This window comes from Oncorhynchus tshawytscha, linkage group LG05 (genome assembly GCF_018296145.1).
Source record: "Oncorhynchus tshawytscha isolate Ot180627B linkage group LG05, Otsh_v2.0, whole genome shotgun sequence".
In the NCBI taxonomy this organism is placed as follows: Eukaryota; Metazoa; Chordata; class Actinopteri; order Salmoniformes; family Salmonidae; genus Oncorhynchus; species Oncorhynchus tshawytscha.
The window spans coordinates 89,817,855-89,839,339 of NC_056433.1; the positions used below are offsets into that span (position 1 = coordinate 89,817,855).

The following is a 21,485-nucleotide window of genomic DNA, read 5'->3' on the forward strand; positions in this document are numbered from 1 at the left end:
GAATAAAGGGAGAGGTTGTAATCTGAATATAGTGAGAGGTTGTAATCTGAATATAGTGAGAGGTTGTAATCTGAATATAGTGAGAGGTTGTAATCTGAATATAGTGAGAGGTTGTAATCTGAATATAGTGAGAGGTTGTAATCTGAATAAAGGGAGAGGTTGTAATCTGAATAAAGGGAGAGATTGTAATCTGAATATAGTGAGAGGTTGTAATCTGAATAAAGGGAGAGGTTGTAACCTGAGTAAAGGGAAAAAGGCCATTCTTGAACATAGGATGAGACATTCTTACTAATTTACCAGAGAACCAGTTTGGAGTTATGTATAACTTTTGTATGACTGAAGCCTTTAGTGAGAATTCTAATGCTTTAATATTTAATCATTTCTGCCCTCCAAATTCATATTCATTATATAAATAGGCCCTTTTTATTATTTTTTTCTCCATATAATTTTAACAGGTCGCTAGTTGCAGGCAAGGCCATAAGTAAAAAGGTTAAACTGGGATATGACTAAAGAGTTCATCAGGGGGATTATTCAACAAATAGACAGGCATTTTTCGATAGCAAGATCTTATCAGTTTTTGGACAACTTTCTATGATTATCATGAGGGAGGAGCACAGTGCTACGCAGAGCCATGACCACATGGAACTCTATTCCACAGTGCTACGCAGAGCCATGACCACATGGAACTCTATTCCACAGTACTACATAGAGCCATGACTACATGGAACTCTATTCCACAGTACTACATAGAGCCATGACTACATGGAACTCTATTCCACAGTGCTACGCAGAGCCATGACCACATGGAACTCTATTCCACAGTACTACATAGAGCCATGACTACATGGAACTCTATTCCACAGTACTACATAGAGCCATGACTACATGGAACTCTATTCCACATCAGGTAACTGATGCAGCAGGAGAATCAGATTAAAACACCTTATGGAATGGAGGGGACGGTGAAGAGACACACAGGCACGGACACACATGATAAGACACACGTGAACATGGATGTTGTATTGTAAATATGTGATAGTGGAGTAGTGGCCTGAGGGAACACACTAAATGTGTTGTGAAAAGGGTTATGAAATGTAATGTCATATTTTAAACTGTATATAACTGCCTTAATGTTGCTGGACCCCAGGAAGAGTAGCTGCTGCCTTGACAGGAACTAATGGGGACCCATAATAAACCCCAGGAAGAGTAGCTGCTGCCTTGGCAGGAACTAATGGGGATCCATAATAAACCCCAGGAAGAGTAGCTGCTGCCTTGGCAGGAACTAATGGGGATCCATAATAAACCCCAGGAAGAGTAGCTGCTGCCTTGGCAGGAACTAATGGGGATCCATAATAAACCCCAGGAAGAGTAGCTGCTGCCTTGGCAGGAACTAATGGGGATCCATAATAAACCCCAGGAAGAGTAGCTGCTGCCTTGGCAGGAACTAATGGGGATCCATAATAAACCCCAGGAAGAGTAGCTGCTGCCTTGGCAGGAACTAATGGGGATCCATAATAAACCCCAGGAAGAGTAGCTGCTGCCTTGGCAGGAACTAATGGGGATCCTGGTTGATGTGGTTGTTACTGACAAGGAGCACATGGCTGAGCTCTTTAATCACCATTTCATTAAGTCAGGATTCCTATTTGACTCAGCCACGCCTCCTTGCCCATCCAACACTTCCTCATCTCCCACCCCTTCTAATGCGACTAGCCCCGATGCTCCTCCCTAGCCCTGCTACAAAGTTTCTCCCTGCAGGGCGTCCCTTACTCCAAGGTGCTAAAGGGGCTCCTTAAACTGAACCCCAAAAAACATCTGGGTCAGATGGTTTAGACCCTTTCTTCTTTAAGGTTGCTGCCCCTATCACCAAGCCTTTCTCTGACCTTTTTAACCTCTCTCTCCTTTCTGGGGAGGTTCCCATTGCTTGGAAGGCAGCCACAGTGCATCCTTTATTTAAAGGGGAGATCAAGCTGATCATAAATGTTATAGGCCTATTTCTATTTGCCCTGTTTATCAAAAGTGTTGTCAATAATCAACTGACTGGTTTTCTTAATGCCTTTATTTCTCTCCGGTTTCCACTCAGGTTATGGATGTGTCACTGCAACCTTAAAGGTCCTCAATGACATCACCATCACCCTTGATTCAGGAATTGTGAAAAACTGAGTTGAAATGTATTTGGCTAAGGTCTACTGTATGTAAACTTCTGACTGCAACTGTATATGGCTCCCCCTCTTGGCCATTCATTGTACTGTGGCAAGTGTGGAAGTAGAAGGATAAAGACAGGAAGTTGGGCCTTCGGTGGGGGAAGTGCTTGGTCTGTTGACCATATACAGAGGAGATCAGATGATGTATTTTCCTGTCCTGTTGTCTATGCTTTAAGTTGATAGGATTTGTTCGATTAAAAGGAATATAAGTTATTTTTTGTTGCACTGTGGCAAGTGTGCAGGTAAATGGAGGAAGTTGGGCCTTCTGTGGGAGGAGTCCTAGCTGGACGCAGGAGCTGTAAAGTCTTGACCATATCATGCCTTTTCATTTCAAATAGTCTGGGCTTTTAGTCGATTGGAGAATACTTTAGATTTAAAGGAAAATAAATCCTATTTTTGCTGCACCATATCCCTGGCTCTCTGTGCATGCTGCACCATATCCCTGGCTCTCTGTGCATGCTGCACCATATCCCTGGCTCTCTGTGCATGCTGCACCATATCCCTGGCTCTCTGTGAATGCTGCACCATATCCCTGGCTCTCTGTGCATGCTGCACCATATCCCTGGCTCTCTGTGCATGCTGCACCATATCCCTGGCTCTCTGTGCATGCTGCACCATATCCCTGGCTCTCTGTGCATGCTGCACCATATCCCTGGCTCTCTGTGCATGCTGCACCATATCCCTGGCTCTCTGTGCATGCTGCACCATATCCCTGGCTCTCTGTGCATGCTGCACCATATCCCTGGCTCTCTGTGCATGCTGCCCCATATCCCTGGCTCTCTGTGCATGCTGCACCATATCCCTGGCTCTCTGTGCATGCTGCACCATATCCCTGGCTCTCTGTGCATGCTGCACCATATCCCTGGCTCTCTGTGCATGCTGCACCATATCCCTCTCTCTGTGCATGCTGCACCATATCCCTGGCTCTCTGCATGCTGCACCATATCCCTGGCTCTCTGTGCATGCTGCACCATATCCCTGGCTCTCTGTGCATGCTGCACCATATCCCTGGCTCTCTGTGCATGCTGCACCATATCCCTGGCTCTCTGTGCATGCTGCACCATATCCCTGGCTCTCTGTGCATGCTGCACCATATCCCTGGCTCTCTGTGCATGCTGCACCATATCCCTGGCTCTCTGTGCATGCTGCACCATATCCCTGGCTCTCTGTGCATGCTGCACCATATCCCTGGCTCTCTGTGCATGCTGCACCATATCCCTGGCTCTCTGTGCATGCTGCACCATATCCCTGGCTATGTTCACATGGTAAGGAACAACCCTGACACAGGCTGGGGTAGTGGCTATGTTCATATGGTAGGGAAGTCACCACATTCACCTCTATTCACTCCTGGTATTCAAACCTGGTACTTACCATGCTAGAGTGGACAGAGGCCTGCTCGATGTGTCTGGAACCTGGTACTTACCATGCTAGAGTGGACGGTGGCCTGCTCGATATATCTGGCGATCCCCGTCACAAAGGCATTACGGTCCTCAAAGTTGGTGTTGAAGTTGGGCTTTGGAGAGAGAGCGGATGTTTTAATCAAATTAAATCTACATTCAGGTGTTTACCTGCTGAGCTTGACAGGAGATCTGAGAACAGGTCTTACCTGGTACATGAGGGAGCAGGGCAGAGGCTCGATGCAGGGCTGCTGGTCTGGGAGAGGCAGCTCCTCCAGAAGGTCCACATTGGACAGAGCATCCTCCAGGGTCACCGTGGACGCCATGCTGCTGCAACAACACAGATATAGGAGTTAGATATATGATGCTGCTGCAACAACACACAGATATAGGAGTTAGAGATATGATGCTGCTGCAACAACACACAGATTTAAGTCAGGACTCCTATTTGACTCAGCCATGCCTCCTTGTCCATCCAACATCAGATTTGCCACCAATGCTCCTTATAGGACACATCAGTGCACTCTATACTCTTCTGTAAACTGGTCATCTCTGTATACCCATCGCAAGACCCACTAGTTGATGCTTATTTATAAAACCTTCTTAGGCCTCACTCCCCCTTATCTGAGATATCTACTGCAGCCCTCATCCTGGTAAATATATCCAATGCAAAAAAACATCTACATATAAACAGCATCAATATGAATTCCCATATATTCCTGTTAATTCCCATAGAAAGTTTCCACCTCTGAATATTCCCCAAAATGTGCAACCCTAGTCTAGAACGTCATTTTAAGACTTCCCTTCACTGGAACTAAGGGGCCTAGTCTGAACCATGAAAAACAGCCCCAGACCATTATTCCTCCTTCACCAAACTTTTCAGTTGGCACTATGCATTGGGGCCAGGTAGCGTTCTCCTGGCATTCGCCAAACCCAGATAGTGTAGCGCGATTCATCCCTCCAGAGAACGTGTTTCCACTGCTCCAGAGTCCAGAGTCTTGTGTGCGGCTGCTCTGCCATGGAAACCCATTTCATGAAGCTCCCGACTAACAGTTCTTGTGCTGACGTTGCTTCCAGAGGCAGTTTGGAACTCGGGATTGAGTGTTGCAACCAAGGAAAGATGATTTGTACATGCTATGTGCTTCACACTCGCCAGTCCCGTTCTGTGTGGTCTACCACTTCACGACTGAGCCGTTGTTGTTCCCAGACATTTCCACTTCACAAAAACACCACTTACAGTTGACCTGGGCAGCTCTAGTAGGGCAGAAATTTGACGAACTGACTTGTTGGAAAGGTGGCATCCTATGACGGTGCCACATTGAAAGTCACTAAGCTCTTCAGTAAGGTCATTCTATTGTCAATGTTTGTCTATGGAGACTGCATGGCTGTGTGCTCGATGTTACACACCAGTCAGCAATGGGTTGCGCTGAAATAGACTAATTTCAAGGCGTGTCCACATACTTTTATATAGACAGTGTAAAGTACAGGACAGGTCCAGGTATAACATAATAGCCTAGTATAAATGATTAAACCCCTCAGGCTGCAGGTTAAATAATGATTAAACCCCTCCGGCTGCAGGTTAAATAATGATTAAACCCCTCCGGCTGCAGGTTAAATAATGATTAAACCCCTCAGGCTGCAGGTTAAATAATGATTAAACCCCTCAGGCTGCAGGTTAAATACATTCTAATTAGCTTCGTTGCAGTCTTGATAATACAGTCACATGCTTCTCTTCTCTTTCTCTCAACTGCTGATGGAGATTTATTGCCATGGAACAGTAAAAACTCACTGCAATCAAAACAGACCGTCAGATCGGTATTACAAAGGACTGTGGGGACACACAATCATGGACAGGGTGTGAGAGGGATACCGGCCCGACAGGCGGCAGACCGGCCAGACAGGCGGCAGACCGGCGGCAGACCGGCGGCAGACCGGCCAGACAGGCGGCGCTCCACTAACACAAACACTAGTGCTGAGAATTGAATGAAATGTTGGCTATTTTTCGGTTTTAAACAACTAATTGACCGACATCGGTTCAATAATATGAAGTTTTCCTTGAGCAGCGGTTCATCATCCTGGTCCTGGGGACCCACAGGGCGCACATTGTAGTTGTTGCATTCGCACTCCACACCTGATTGAAATCATCAAAGATGATGAGTTGATCATTTGAATCAGCTGTGTAGTGCTAGGGAAAAAACTACAATGTGCACCCTGTGGGTCCCCAGCACCAGGATGAACCACTGCTCTAGAGATACAGTAAATCAGACCAGCTGAACTGTGCGATGGGAGTTGTAGTTTCCAACAGGACAAAACTACATATTTTAGCTCAGAAACCGTGGTAATGAACTACAGTGACCATATAATCCATTGCTCGCAGGTGTGTTTCTTTTACGCCGGCTACGTTAGGTTAGTAGTGTTGGGCAGACAGTAGTGAGAAGAATGCATCGTGGGGCATCTCTACATGATCTCAGAACTCCAGGATTATAAATCTGTTGCATCGCGGGGTATCTCTACCTGAAAATACATGCACTAAGTCGGGGGTTCCCAAACTCGGCCCTGGTGCCCCACTTGGGTGCAAGTTTAGTTTTTTGCCCTAGCACGACACAGCTGATTCAAATAATCAAAGATTGATGAGTTCGTTATTTGAATCAGCTGTGTAGTACTCGGGCAAAAAAACGTAAAAAATGCACCCAGGGGGGCCCCAGGACCGAGTTTGGGAAACACTGATTGATAGTTGGTATTCAGCAGTCATGAAAGTAAGCCTTATTAACTTTGAAGAACTACAAAAGTGATTTTGTCAGACAGCATAGACAGCAGCTCTATAGGGATGAGATGATGACTTGGAATGAAATACTAAAAGTCATTCAATAAAACCAATGTAATATAGAACTGGAATACTGTATTAAAAGGTAATAAATTATGGTTCATAAGTGATCAGTAGTGATGGAGAGTCACTATCATCATGTGGCTCTGATTGTTTTATTCTGTGATGTTACAGCATTCCACATAATGCACTGCATTTAATGTTTAAAAAAAAAGAAAACCGTAATATTGTATTTTTTAGAATCGAACCGACCTCAAAAAGCACTAACCGCTCAGCACTGTCAGACACACAGACAGATGTGAGGAATCAGAGGCCATGTGGACAGGAGAACACAAAAGCCTTGTTCACACTGCAGGCCTTAATGCTCAAATCCGATTTGGAATATTGACTATCCAAATCAGATGTGTGTTCAGGCAACAGTCATTAGCTGACATGGCTACACTAGTTGTCATAGTAACAACAGGTGTGTGCACAGTGGTGCTCGTGCTTCCTATCACTCAGAAGTCATGTTGCAACATAAGGTGACAACGACGCCTGCCATGGATGTTTCCCAGTTGAGTTGAATGTTCAACATCACAGTGTAAGAACACCAAGTCTCAAAGCACATGTCAAACTCAGAGGGTTTCGCTCCTCCCTTGTTCTTGAATGATGAATTAAGGTCACTAATTAGTAAGGAACTCCCCTCACCTGGTCGCCTAAGTCTTAATTAACGCACGCCTCCAACTCAATCATCAAGTTTGCGGACGACACAACAGTGGTAGGCTTGATTACCAACAACGACGAGACGGCCTACAGGGAGGAGGTGAGGGCCCTCGGAGTGTGGTGTCAGGAAAATAACCTCACACTCAACGTCAACAAAACTAAGGAGATGATTGTGGACTTCAGGAAACAGCAGAGGGAACACCCCCCTATCCACATCGATGGAACAGTAGTGGAGAGGGTAGCAAGTTTTAAGTTCCTCGGCATACACATCACAGACAAACTGAATTGGTCCACTCACACAGACAGCATCGTGAAGAAGGCGCAGCAGCGCCTCTTCAACCTCAGGAGGCTGAAGAAATTTGGCTTGTCACCAAAAGCACTCACAAACTTCTACAGATGCACAATCGAGAGCATCCTGGCGGGGTGTATCACCGCCTGGTATGGCAACTGCACCGCCCTCAACCGTAAGGCTTTCCAGAGGGTAGTGAGGTCTGCACAACGCATCACCGGGGGCAAACTACCTGCCCTCCAGGACACCTACACCACCCGATGTTACAGGAAGGCAATAAAGATCATCAAGGACATCAACCACCCGAGCCACTGCCTGTTCACCCCGCTATCATCCAGAAGGCGAGGTCAGTACAGGTGCATCAAAGCTGGGACCGAGAGACTGAAAAACAGCTTCTATCTCAAGGCCATCAGACTGTTAAACAGCCACCACTAACATTGAGTGGCTGCTGCCAACACACTGACACTGACACTGACTCAACTCCAGCCACTTTAATAATGGGAATTGATGGGAAATTATGTAAATGTATCACTAGCCACTTTAAACAATGCTACCTTATATAATGTTACTTACCCTACATTATTCATCTCATATGCATACGTAGATACTGTACTCTATATCATCGACTGCATCCTTATGTAATACATGTATCACTAGCCACTTTAACTATGCCACTTTGTTTACATACTCATCTCATATGTATATACTGTACTCGATACCATCTACTGTATCTTGCCTATGCTGCTCTGTACCATCACTCATTCATATATCCTTATGTACATATTCTTTATCCCCTTACACTGTGTATAAGACAGTAGTTTTGGAATTGTTAGTTAGATTACTTGTTGGTTATTACTGCATTGTCGGAACTAGAAGCACAAGCATTTCGCTACACTCGCATTAACATCTGCTAAACCATGTGTATGTGACCAATAACATTTGATTTGATTTGGATTTGATTTAATTGAAAAGAAAACCCAAAAGCCAGCAGACACCAGGACCTCCATGGAATGAGTTTGACACCCCTGCCTCGAAGGATGAGATGATCCAACTTACTTTGGGTGTACTATCTAACAGGCTGGAGGCTATCAACGTGTGTACTATCTAACAGGCTGGAGGCTATCAACGTGTATACTATCTAACAGGCTGGAGGCTATCAACGTGTATACTATCTAACAGGCTGGAGGCTATCAACGTGTATACTATCTAACAGGCTGGAGGCTATCAACGTGTATACTATCTAACAGGCATCAGGCTAACAGGCTGGAGGCTATCAACGTGTATACTATCTAACAGGCGGGGTAAGAGTAGATAGGAAACTATGAAATGCTAATGCACATTCTGACTGAGTGACAGTAAACTTGGCTGCCTGCTGCAACTTGACCACAGACACTCAGTGCTAATCTGAAGCTTTTTTGCAGTGATGTATTTAGCCAACATCTATTTACATTAAAACAACATCTATTTACATTAAAACACTTCTCTTTGTTTTACAATCACAAGTGTCATCCGATCCAACTGTCAGTTTACGGATATGATTATAGCCATGTCAGCAAACTCCTGACAGGAACTTACACATAACTCAACAATAAGACATCTGATTGGCTTAGAATAAACACTGGAATGGGATTCAACAATCACATTTCCTGGTTGAAACACTCAATCTAAAAGATGGAAGTAGACTGAATACGTACACTTATTATAGTTGTGGAGCTCTTCAACACTGACTGACTGGCAGACCTGTGAAATACAGTCTGGCAGAGCAGGGTAGTAACTGGAGAGAACTACACATGGTATTTCATGCTTACCTTTCAAAAAAATGACTTAACAGATTCACTATGCAGATATCACTCTGCCATTTCCTGGTTCATAAAACTAGTAGTTTGACTAATTCCAGTTTATGTGACAAAAACAAACAAGTGTAGTGTAGAGAATCACTGTTCCCTCTCAACCACTGACATTTATTATCCATAACCAGGAATACTCTATTTTCAGCTGTTTGAAGCTGGTGTACAAAACCCCTATGTAAAAGACCCCAAAACAGCAAAGACTCAAATCCAGAAGCTAAATAGAATAGGTGTACTTTCACTGTAAAAAAGCAGTGACTTCTGGTTCAGTTCCTCTTGAAGCAGCAAAGTCTCCAGTCGTCTTCTCCTTCCCTTATGAATAGGGTTAAAATGCCTTGTCCCAGGATTAGGTCCGGGCCCTAGGGAGGTCCGGGCCCTAGGGAGGTCCGGGCCCTAGGGAGGTGGGCAGCAGCAGATTAGAGATACAAGTAGGACTGAACCTCAGCTAACTAAGACAGAATCAGGAGGTGTCCCTGATCTCTCTCTGTAGTGTAATTGATTGCACCCAAATTGGTCATTTCAATGTATAGGATTCATGTCATATTAAATATAATATCCAAACGATTTAACGGTTAAGACATGAGGATTCCAAATCAATGGCCAAGAGCCACCCACGGACCCCCCCCTCCCAAACCAAGAGCCACCCACGGACCCCCCCCTCCCAAACCAAGAGCCACCCACGGACCCCCTTCCCAAACCAAGAGCCACCCACGGACCCCCTTCCCAAACCAAGAGCCACCCACGGACCCCCTTCCCAAACCAAGAGCCACCCACGGACCCCCCCCTCCCAAACCAAGAGCCACCCACGGACCCCCCTTCCCAAACCAAGAGCCACCCACGGACCCCCTCCCAAACCAAGAGCCACCCACGGACCCCCTTCCCAAACCAAGAGCCACCCACGGACCCCCTCCCAAACCAAGAGCCACCCACAGACCCCCTTCCCAAACCAAGAGCCACCCACAGACCCACCCCCTCCCAAACCAAGAGCCACCCACAGACCCCCTCCCAAACCAAGAGCCACCCACAGACCCCCTCCCAAACCAAGAGCCACCCACGGACCCCCTTCCCAAACCAAGAGCCACCCACGGACCCCCTCCCAAACCAAGAGCCACCCACGGACCCCCTCCCAAACCAAGAGCCACCCACAGACCCCCTTCCCAAACCAAGAGCCACCCACAGACCCCCTCCCAAACCAAGAGCCACCCACAGACCCCCTCCCAAACCAAGAGCCACCCACGGACCCCCCCTCCCAAACCAAGAGCCACCCACGGACCCCCTCCCAAACCAAGAGCCACCCACCAACTCTATAAGTAACATAATTGAGCTACAACATTTTTAGATACTTTATTGTGAGTTGGATATGAAGCGTGAAAATGCTAATATTAGGTACCATTGACTTGCATTGGATTTGTGTTACAAATGCTAAAAGGTTAGCATCTAAAACAGGGTCCAACAAAACCAAAGCATGGTCTGCTGTCATACCTTATCCAGACTGCTTACAGTCTTATTTCACTTGCTACACCCTTTATCAAAGGGCCACAGACTGCTTACAGGGGAAGGAAACCAATATGTCCTTTATCAAAGGGCCACAGACTGCTTACAGGGGAAGGAAACCAATGTCCTTTATCAAAGGGCCACAGACTGCTTACAGGGGAAGGAAACCAATGTCCTTTATCAAAGGGCCACAGACTGCTTACAGGGGAAGGAAACCAATGTCCTTTATCAAAGGGCCACAGACTGCTTACAGGGGAAGGAAACCAATATGTCCTTTATCAAAGGGCCACAGACTGCTTACAGGGGAAGGAAACCAATATGTCCTTTATCAAAGGGCCACAGACTGCTTACAGGGGAAGGAAACCAATGTCCTTTATCAAAGGGCCACAGACTGCTTACAGGGGAAGGAAACCAATGTGTCCTTTATCAAAGGGCCACAGACTGCTTACAGGGGAAGGAAACCAATGTCCTTTATCAAAGGGCCACAGACTGCTTACAGGGGAAGGAAACCAATGTCCTTTATCAAAGGGCCACAGACTGCTTACAGGGGAAGGGAAACCAATGTGTCCTTTATCAAAGGGCCACAGACTGCTTACAGGGGAAGGAAACCAATGTCCTTTATCAAAGGGCCACAGACTGCTTACAGGGGAAGGAAACCAATGTCCTTTATCAAAGGGCCACAGACTGCTTACAGGGGAAGGAAACCAATGTCCTTTATCAAAGGGCCACAGACTGCTTACAGGGGAAGGAAACCAATGTCCTTTATGTAGTTTAGGAGGCCAATTTGTTTTCAGCACTTCTCTTTCCATGACGGATTGAAACTAGATGTTTTCTCATGACTCGTCTCTCTGCAGCAGACACATGGTGAGCAATATGTTCGCAACATCGAATCACAATAAAATCACAGTATGCAATTACAATACACATCATAGAAGCGTTGTGATAATATCGGATCGTGAGGGCCCTGGTTGTGATAATATCGGATCGTGAGGTCCCTGGTTGTGATAATATCGGATCGTGAGGTCCCTGGTTGTGATAATATCGGATCGTGAGGTCCCTGGTTGTGATAATATCGGATCGTGAGGGCCCTGGTTGTGATAATATCGGATCGTGAGGTCCCTGGTTGTGATAATATCGGATCGTGAGGGCCCTGGTTGTGATAATATCGGATCGTGAGGGCCCTGGTTGTGATAATATCGGATCGTGAGGGCCCTGGTTGTGATAATATCGGATCGTGAGGTCCCTGGTTGTGATAATATCGGATCGTGAGGGCCCTGGTAATTCCCAGCCCTAATATCTGGGGGGCGTTCAGCTCACTCAAACGCTTGCTACATTGTGGAATGGTTTGTACCTGAATGGCACATTTTCCCCAAAACATTTTTTGTAAGTTCTTGAACAGAAAGATAAGTTAAGTTAAGTTAAGTTAAGTTTTCTCCATTTAGGTGGGTGTGGCTTGAAGCAAAGAGCAGCGTATTTTAAAGGGAAACGGTGCATTTTTTACCCACAACCCAACCTGTTTCCCCCCCCCAACTGGTCATTCAATACAGCACTGTTTCAATTCAATTGAAGGTAAAAATGTAGTGAACCCAGCCCAGTAGTCCAGCGCTGTTGGAAATCAGTCTCCTCTCACAGACTCTCGTCTGGATGAAGCCTTGCATGGTAGAAACTCCGTTCAAGTCATGTTATGTTTTGTGGCCCTGTAGCTATGTCGTAGCTAGACCCTGTAGCTAGACCAGCAGAAAAAGATGTAGCCAATGACACCTCTGAACAGGAGATTGACAGAGTCACACCTCCAACAGTATCTGTGCAGTTGCAACAAGTTGTCACGTTGCAAATATACAAGAGGTGTGAAATCACATGAAAACGTCAGCTTCCAAGGAAACCACTTCACTCGAAGCCTCACTTTGCCACAAGAAAAACAACTACAGAGGTAGAAACCCTGCAGAGATGACGTCTCCCACCACAAACCAAACCTGCAATACCAAGATCCAGATATACTAGGGTCCAGCTGTCACCCTCCCCCATCTACAGTTTCTCTCTTTCGCTTCTAAACCTCAGCAGCAACTCTCACTTCTCCTAAACATCAGCAGCAACTCTCACTTCTCCTAAACATCAGCTGTAACTCCCTCTCCCCTGCCCCCTCTCTCAACTGTGCTTCACCAGATCACACAAGGAAGACACTGAGCAAATACAAAACACAGAGTTCCTTGGGCCTATACCAGACTGCTGGAGGGCCTATACCAGACTGCTGGAGGGCCTATACCAGACTGCTGGAGGGCCTATACCAGACTGCTGGAGGGCCTATACCAGACTGCTGGAGGGCCTATACCAGACTGCTGGAGGGCCTATACCAGACTGCTGGAGGGCCTATACCAGACTGCTGGAGGGCCTATACCAGACTGCTGGAGGGCCTATACCAGACTGCTGGAGGGCCTATACCAGACTGCTGGAGGGCCTATACCAGACTGCTGGAGGGCCTATACCAGACTGCTGGAGGGCCTATACCAGACTGCTGGAGGGCCTATACCAGACTGCTGGAGGGCCTATACCAGACTGCTGGAGGGCCTATACCAGACTGCTGGAGGGCCTATACCAGACTGCTGGAGGGCCTATACCAGACTGCTGGAGAGCCTATACCAGACTGCTGGAGGGCCTATACCAGACTGCTGGAGGGCCTATACCAGACTGCTGGAGGGCCTATACCAGACTGCTGGAGGGCCTATACCAGACTGCTGGAGGGCCTATACCAGACTGCTGGAGGGCCTATACCAGACTGCTGGAGGGCCTATACCAGACTGGTGGAGGGCCTATACCAGACTGCTGGAGAGCCTATACCAGACTGCTGGAGAGCCTATACCAGACTGCTGGAGAGCCTATACCAGACTAGATCTAGGCCTATCTGGTCTCAATAGAGACGTGTTGAGCTTTAAGAGAAACTTCTCCTTATCTAATTGCAGAGTTGGTTAGTGGTGGCAGAATGACTACAGGATAGTGGGTGTATTACAAAGCAAGGATCCAACCAACCGGTGAATGGTTACATTGAGGCAGGAACCTGGGCCATGCCACACAGCCCACACCCAACAGATATAATACGAGTACATAGAAACCACATTTATAAATCAACAATACAAGTCACTACAGACATCTGGTTCGAATGCACTGACACCAAATACAATTTAAACCTTGATATCTGCAGAGAAATGGATATGACTTCAGTTCAGAAAGAATGAAATGTCAACTTTGAAATGTCTGTTCCTCAATAACAACCCAACAGCAGTGGCCGACACGTAGTTCAACTACTAGACATTTTGCAGGTGGTAGCTGAACTACACTGAACACCAATAGAAGAAACGCAACATGTAAAGTGTTGGTCCCATGTTTCATGAGCTGAAATTACAAAAATCCCAGAAACGTTCCATACCTGCAAAAACTCCCCACCCATAGCCGCACCCCTGCACCCACTGCCCACACTGCGCCCACTGCACCCACAGCGCCCACCGCGCCCCCTGCACCCACCGCGCCCACCGCACCCACCGCGCCCACCGCGCCCCTGCACCCACTGCGCCCCTGCACCCACTGCGCCCCCTGCGCCCACCGCGCCCCTGCACCCACTGCGCCCCCTGCGCCCACTGCGCCCCCTGCGCCCACTGCCCAGTCATGTGAAATCCATAGATAAGAGCCTTGTGAATTTATTTCAATTGACTGATTTCCTTCCATGAACTGTAACTCAGTCAAATCGTTGCGTTTATATTTTTGTTCAGTATTGTTGGATTTGACATTTTGAACATTGAGATATGAAAGACATGATAGAGCAGACACATATTAAGGAGAGAGATCTGTAGAAAGACAGAGTGGCTGTGGAATGTGTTGGGGGACAGGAGCAGAGCAACGTGTTGATAAAGGGGAGACAGATGGACATCTGTGGACTAGGGGAAGGAGGGGTTGAGGTCAGGAGGCGAGGACAGCGATGTGTTGATACAGGGGAGACAGATGGACATCTGTGGACTAGGGGAAGGAGGGGTTGCGGTCAGGAGGTGAGGACAGCGATGTGTTGATACAGGGGAGAAAGATGGACATCTGTGGACTAGGTGAAGGAGGGGTTGAGGTCAGGACAGCGATGTGTTGATACAGGGGAGAGATGGACATCTGTGGACTAGGGGAAGGAGGGGTTGAGGTCAGGGGGTGAGGACAGATCTCCTGAAGGGAGTATTTCAAGGTTTTACTACCCTTTTCCTGTGGAACCATAAGATGTAAGGATTGGAGAGGAGGAGGAGCAACGAACCACTCTTGCTGTCTCTGACTGGCCGGCTCCCCTCTCTCTACTGGGATTCTCTGCCTCTGACCCTATTACGGGGGCTCACTGGCTTAGTAGCGGTCTTGCATGACAGTCCTAGAAGGGGTGAGTCACTGACGTGATCTTCCTGTCCGGTTTCGCAGCCCCTCGGGCTGGTGCAGTGGATGATACCTTCGTGGCTATATTCAGCCTTGGCTCAGGGTCGTAAGTTGGTGATCTGTTGATATGCCTCTCGTGGTGTTGGGGCTGTGCATTGGCTAAGTGGGTGGGGTTATACTCTGCCTGGTTGACCCTGTCTGGGGGTATCGTCAGACGGGGCCACAGTGTCCCCCGACCCACCCCGTCTCAGCCTCCGGTATCTATGTTGCAATAGTTTGTATGTCGGGGGGCTAGGGTCAGTATGTTATATCTGGTGAAATTCTCCTGTCTTATCTGGTGTCCTGTGTGAATTTAAGTATGCTCACTCTAATTCTCTCCCTCCCCTCCCGGAGGACCTGAGCCCTAGGACCATGCCTCAGAACTACCTGGCCTGATGACTCCTTGCTGTCCCCAGTCCACCTGGTCATGCTTCTGCTCCAGTTTCAACTGTTCTGCCTGCGGCTATGGAACCCGGACTTGTTCACCGGACGTGCTACCTTGGGTTTCTGTATAGAACTTTGGGACAACTGCTGATGTAAAAAGGCCTTTACAAATACATTTAATTGAAAAAAATGCACCTTCATAGGATGCCACCTTTCCAACAAATCTGTTTGTCAAATGTCTGCCCTGCTAGAACTGGCCCAGTGTAAGTGCTGTTATTGTGAAGTGGAAACTTCTAGGAGGAACAACGGCTCAGCTGTGATAGGCCACACAAGCTCACAGGACCACTGAGTGATGAAACGTGTAGCGTGTAAAAATCGTCTGTCCTCGGTGGCGACACTCACTACAGTGTTCCAAACTACCCCTGGAAGCAACATCAGCATAAGAAGTGTTCATGGCCTAGCAGCTGCACATAAGCATGAAATCACCATGCACAATGCCAAGCGTCAGCTGGAGTGGTGATAAGCTCGCTGCCATTGGACTCTGGAGCAGTGGAAACGCGTCGAACAGACTAATCACATGTATGCATGGATGTATATATGGTGTAAACTCAGCAAAAAAAGCAAAGTCCCATTTTCAGGACCCTGTCTTTCAAAGATAATTCGTAAAAATCTAAAACACTTCATTGTAAAGGGTGTAAACACTGTTTCCCATGCTTGTTCAATGAACCATAAACAAATAATGAACAAGCACCTGTGGAACGGTCGTTAAGACACTAACAGTTTAGACGGTAGGCAATTAAGGTCACAGTTATGAACGTTTAGGACACTAAAGAAGCCTTCCTACTGACTCTGAAAAAGAGTGTCCCTGCTCATCTGCATGAACGTGCCTTAGGCATGTTGCAAGGAGGCATGAGGACTGCAGATGTGCCCAGGACAATAAATTGAAATGTCCATACTGTGAGACGCCTAAGGCAGCGCTACAGGGAGACAGGACGGACAGCAGATCGTCCTCGCAGTGGCAGACCACGTGTAACAACACCTGCACAGGATCGGTACACAAAAACATCACACCTGCGGGACAGGTACAGGATGGCAACAACAACTGCCCAAGTTACACCAGGAACACACAATCCTTCCATCAGTGCTCAGACTGTCTGCAATAGGCTGAGAGAGGCTGGACTGAGGGCCTGTAGGCCTGTTGTAAGGCAGGTCCTCACCAGACGTCACCGGCAACAACATCGCCTATGGGCACAAACCCACCGCTGCTGGACCAGACAGGACTGGCAAAAAAGTGCTCTTCACTGACGAGTTGTGGTTTTGCCTCACATGGGATGATGATCGGATTCGCATTTATTGTGGAAGGAATGAGCGTTACACCGAGGCCTGTACTCTGGAGCGGGATCGATTTGGAGGTGGAGGGTCCGTCATGGTCTGGGGCGGTGTGTCACAGCATCATCGGACTGAGCTTGTTGTCATTGCAGGCAATCTCAATGCTGTGCGTTACAGGGAAGACATCCTCCTCCCTCACGTGGTACCCTTCCTGCAGGCTCATCCTGACATGACCCTCCAGCCATACTGCTCGTTCTGTGAGTGATTTCCTGCAAGGAATGATCTTAATTCCATTGAGCACGTCTGGGACCTGTTGGATCGGAGGGTGAGGGCTAGGGCCGTTCCCCTCCAGAAATGTCTGGGACCTGTTGGATCGGAGGGTGAGGGCTAGGGCCATTGCCCCCAGAGATGTCTGGGACCTGTTGGATTGGAGGGTGAGGGCTAGGGCCATTGCCCCCAGAGATGTCTGGGACTTGTTGGATTGGAGGGTGAGGGCTAGGGCCATTGCCCCCAGAGATGTCTGGGACCTGTTGGATTGGAGGGTGAGGGCTAGGGCCATTGCCCCCAGAGATGTCTGGGACCTGTTGGATTGGAGGGTGAGGGCTAGGGCCATTGCCCCCAGAAATGTCCGGGAACTTGCAGGTGCCTTGGTGGAAGAGTGGAGTAACATCTCACAGCAAGAACTGGCAAATCTGGTGCAGTTCATGAGGAGGAGATGCACTGCAGTACTTAATGCAGCTGGTGGCCACACCAGATACTGACTGTTACTTTTGATTTTGAACCCCCCTTTGTTCAGGGACACATTATACAATTTCTGTTAGTCACATGTCTGTGGAACTTGTTCAGTTCATGTCTCAGTTGTTGAATCTTATGTTCATACAAATATTTACACATGTTAAGTTTGCTGAAAATAAACGCAGAAGACAGTGAGAGGACGTTTCTTTTTATGCTGAGCTTAGATATTATTTTTAGTCCATATCGCCTTAGTCCTTATACATCCAAAACAGCGAGTGATGCCTGTTAATGTTCAGACGGCTGTTAGCAAAACCCCTACAGAAGACGTCTTCGTCCAATGAGCGTGTGTGCATTCGGAAAGTATTCAGACCCCTTGACGGTTTCCACTTTTGTTACATTACAGCCTTTATTCTAAAGTGGATTAAATTGTGTTTCCCCCCTCAAGCTACATACAATTATCCATAATGACAAAGCAAAAACAAGTTGAGATTTTAGCAAATGTATTTAAAAATATATAACATTTCCATAAGTATTCAGACCCTTTACTCAGTTATTTGTTGAGGCACCTTCGGCAGCACATACAGCATCAAGTCTTCTTGGGTATGACGCTACAAGCTTGGCACACCTGTATTTGGGGAGTTTCTCCCATTCCTCTCTGCAGATCCTCTCAATCTCTGTCAGGTTGATGGGGAGCGTCGCTGCACAGCTATTCTCAGGTCTCTCCAGAGATGTTAGATCGGGTTCAAGTCCAGTCCACTCAAGGACATTCAGAGACTTGTCCAGACATTCAAAGACTTGTCCAGAAGCCACTCCTGTGTTGTCTTGGCTGTGTGCCAAGACTACACAGGGTCGTTGTTCAGTTGGAAGGGGAACCTTCACCCCCAGTCTGAGGTCCTGAGGGCTCTGGAGCAGGTTTTCGTCAAGAATCTCGCTGTACTTTGCAGTGTTCATCTTTCCCTTAATTCTGCCACCACCATGCTTCACCGAGGGGATGGTGGCAGGTTTCCTCCAGATGTGACGCTTGGCATTCAGGCCAAAGAGTTCAATCTTTGTTTCAACAGACCAAAGAATCTTGTTACTCATGTTCTGAGCATCCTTTAAGTGAATTCCGTCTGGCCACACTACCATAAAGGCCTGATTGGTGGAGTGCTGCAGAGATGGCTGTCCTTCTGGAAGGCTCTTCCATGTCCACAGAGGATCTCTAGATTTCTGTCAGAGTGACCATCGGGTTCTTGGTCACCTCCCTGACCAAGACCCTTCTCCCCTGATTGCTCAGTTAGGCCGGTACAGTCAGCTCTAGGAAGAGTCTTGGTGGTTCCAAACTTCTTCCATTTAATAATGATGGAGGTCACTGCGTTCTTGGGGACCTTCAATGCTGCAGAAAATGTTTTGGTACCCTTCCCCAGATCTGTGCCTCTACACAATCCTGTCTCAGAGCTCTCCCCAGATGTCATTCACTTTGTCATAATATGATAATGTGTAAATTGATGAGTAAAACATTTCATCCATTTTAGAATGAGGCTGTAAAATAACAAAATGTGGAAAAAGTCAAGGTGTCTGAATACTTTCCAAATGCCCTGTAACAGAGTCATTATCAACCGGTAGCTTTCACAGTAACTTCCCCAAACAGGCAATTATTTGGATCACTTTTAGTATTTTCTCATTGATGTGTCAGTCAACATCCACCATGATTGGTACAAATAATTCCTGCAACCTGTGACTCGCCTGTATAAGAGTTACTCTCGACGGGCGGATCTGTGTCAGATTCCTGCGTGTCAAGATCCTATCTAGTCTGATTAGTCGCACTGTTTGAGGCCTAGGGCGTTGAAGGAAAATATGCAGTTTATAGAGTTAACTTTTCATTAATTAAAATCAAAATAATAAGCGCATAAGTAATTTATTTTATCGACTAAATTCGATTAAAAAAAGGTAATTCTCTTGAATAGAAAACCCATCCAAATCCATAAGGAGTAAAACAACGCGAAGCCACAAAAGGCAACACCCATCCAGAGAAACATCACAGAAAGTTTTCGTAGGCGTTGGTTACACAGCTAAAACTTCCCGAACTGATTAGATACTCACCCGGAGTTGTTTTCCTGGGAATTTGGTCCACTTCAACGACTTAGAAATCCATTCAACACTAATATTAACAAGCTTGACGCCCCTGGAAAGCAATGGCGGTGAAAAAGCATAAATAGCACCGTTTTTTTTAGTCTGGGCAATCTTCTTCCCTGTTTGAGGCTATCGCGTCAGGCAGGCGGGGAGTCGAGAACAGGGAGTTCCTGTCCCACTGAAGCAGGGAAATGGAACAGGAAACCCCTCCGCTGCGGTGCAGATGTTATCCGCTAGGGACGGTGTGATGAACGACCTCACAGGAAAGGGCTCCTCACTACTTACCATAACCACAGAGTCAGCCTACTCCACCAATCAGATGAGGGAGTGTGATGACGCGAACGCCGAGATACATGCCTTTCTTTTTTTTGATGAACTGTTTCACAGAAAGAGACATCTTTGAAATTGGCTGATTAAATATGATAACTTTATTTGGCACCTATAAACTTACTATAGTAATTTATTTATTGAACTTAAAATAGCCTTGTAGTCCACCCTAACCCCACTCTATACAGGGGTAACTCACCACCCTAACTCCACTCTATACAGGGGTAACTCACCACCCTAACCCCACTCTATACAGGGGTAACTCACCACCCTAACTCCACTCTATACAGGGGTAACTCACCACCCCACTCTACACAGGGGTAACTCACCACCCTAACCCCACTCTATACAGGGGTAACTCACCACCCCACTCTATACAGGGATAACTCACCACCCTAACTCCACTCTATACAGGGGTAACTCACCACCCTAACTCCACTCTATACAGGGGTAACTCACCACCCTAACCCCACTCTATACAGGGGTAACTCACCACCCTAACCCTACTCTATACAGGGATAACTCACCACCCTAACCCCACTCTATACAGGGGTAACTCACCACCCTAACCCTACTCTATACAGGGGTAACTCACCACCCTAACCCTACTCTATACAGGGATAACTCACCACCCTAACTCCACTCTATACAGGGGTAACTCACCACCCTAACTCCACTCTATACAGGGATAACTCACCACCCTAACCCCACTCTATACAGGGGTAACTCACCACCCTAACCCTACTCTATACAGGGGTAACTCACCACCCTAACTCCACTCTATACAGGGGTAACTCACCACCCTAACTCCACTCTATACAGGGGTAACTCACCACCCCACTCTACACAGGGGTAACTCACCACCCTAACCCCACTCTATACAGGGATAACTCACCACCCTAACCCTACTCTATACAGGGATAACTCACCACCCCACTCTATACAGGGATAACTCACCACCCCACTCTATACAGGGATAACTCACCACCCCACTCTATACAGGGATAACTCACCACCCTAACCCTACTCTATACAGGGGTAACTCACCACCCCACTCTATACAGGGATAACTCACCACCCTAACTCCACTCTATACAGGGGTAACTCACCACCCTAACTCCACTCTATACAGGGGTAACTCACCAGCCTAACCCCACTCTATACAGGGGTAACTCACCACCCTAACCCTACTCTATACAGGGATAACTCACCACCCTAACCCCACTCTATACAGGGGTAACTCACCACCCTAACCCTACTCTATACAGGGGTAACTCACCACCCTAACCCTACTCTATACAGGGATAACTCACCACCCTAACTCCACTCTATACAGGGGTAACTCACCACCCTAACTCCACTCTATACAGGGATAACTCACCACCCTAACCCCACTCTATACAGGGGTAACTC

The 21,485-nt window shown here is 47.2% G+C and overlaps 1 protein-coding gene across 1 annotated transcript in view; it reads right to left on the reverse strand.

Moving 5' to 3' along the window:
- LOC112236278 (cytoplasmic FMR1-interacting protein 1 homolog) overlaps window positions 1-19,954 on the reverse strand; it is an 89,817-nt gene extending 69,863 nt beyond the window's left edge. The window contains 3 exon segments of the mRNA XM_042322672.1: window positions 3,625-3,714; window positions 3,808-3,925; window positions 19,716-19,954. Of these exon segments, the coding sequence (XP_042178606.1) occupies window positions 3,625-3,714; window positions 3,808-3,924 (207 nt within the window). The 5' untranslated portion in view covers window position 3,925; window positions 19,716-19,954.
- Between the last annotated feature and the right edge of the window lie 1,531 nt (window positions 19,955-21,485).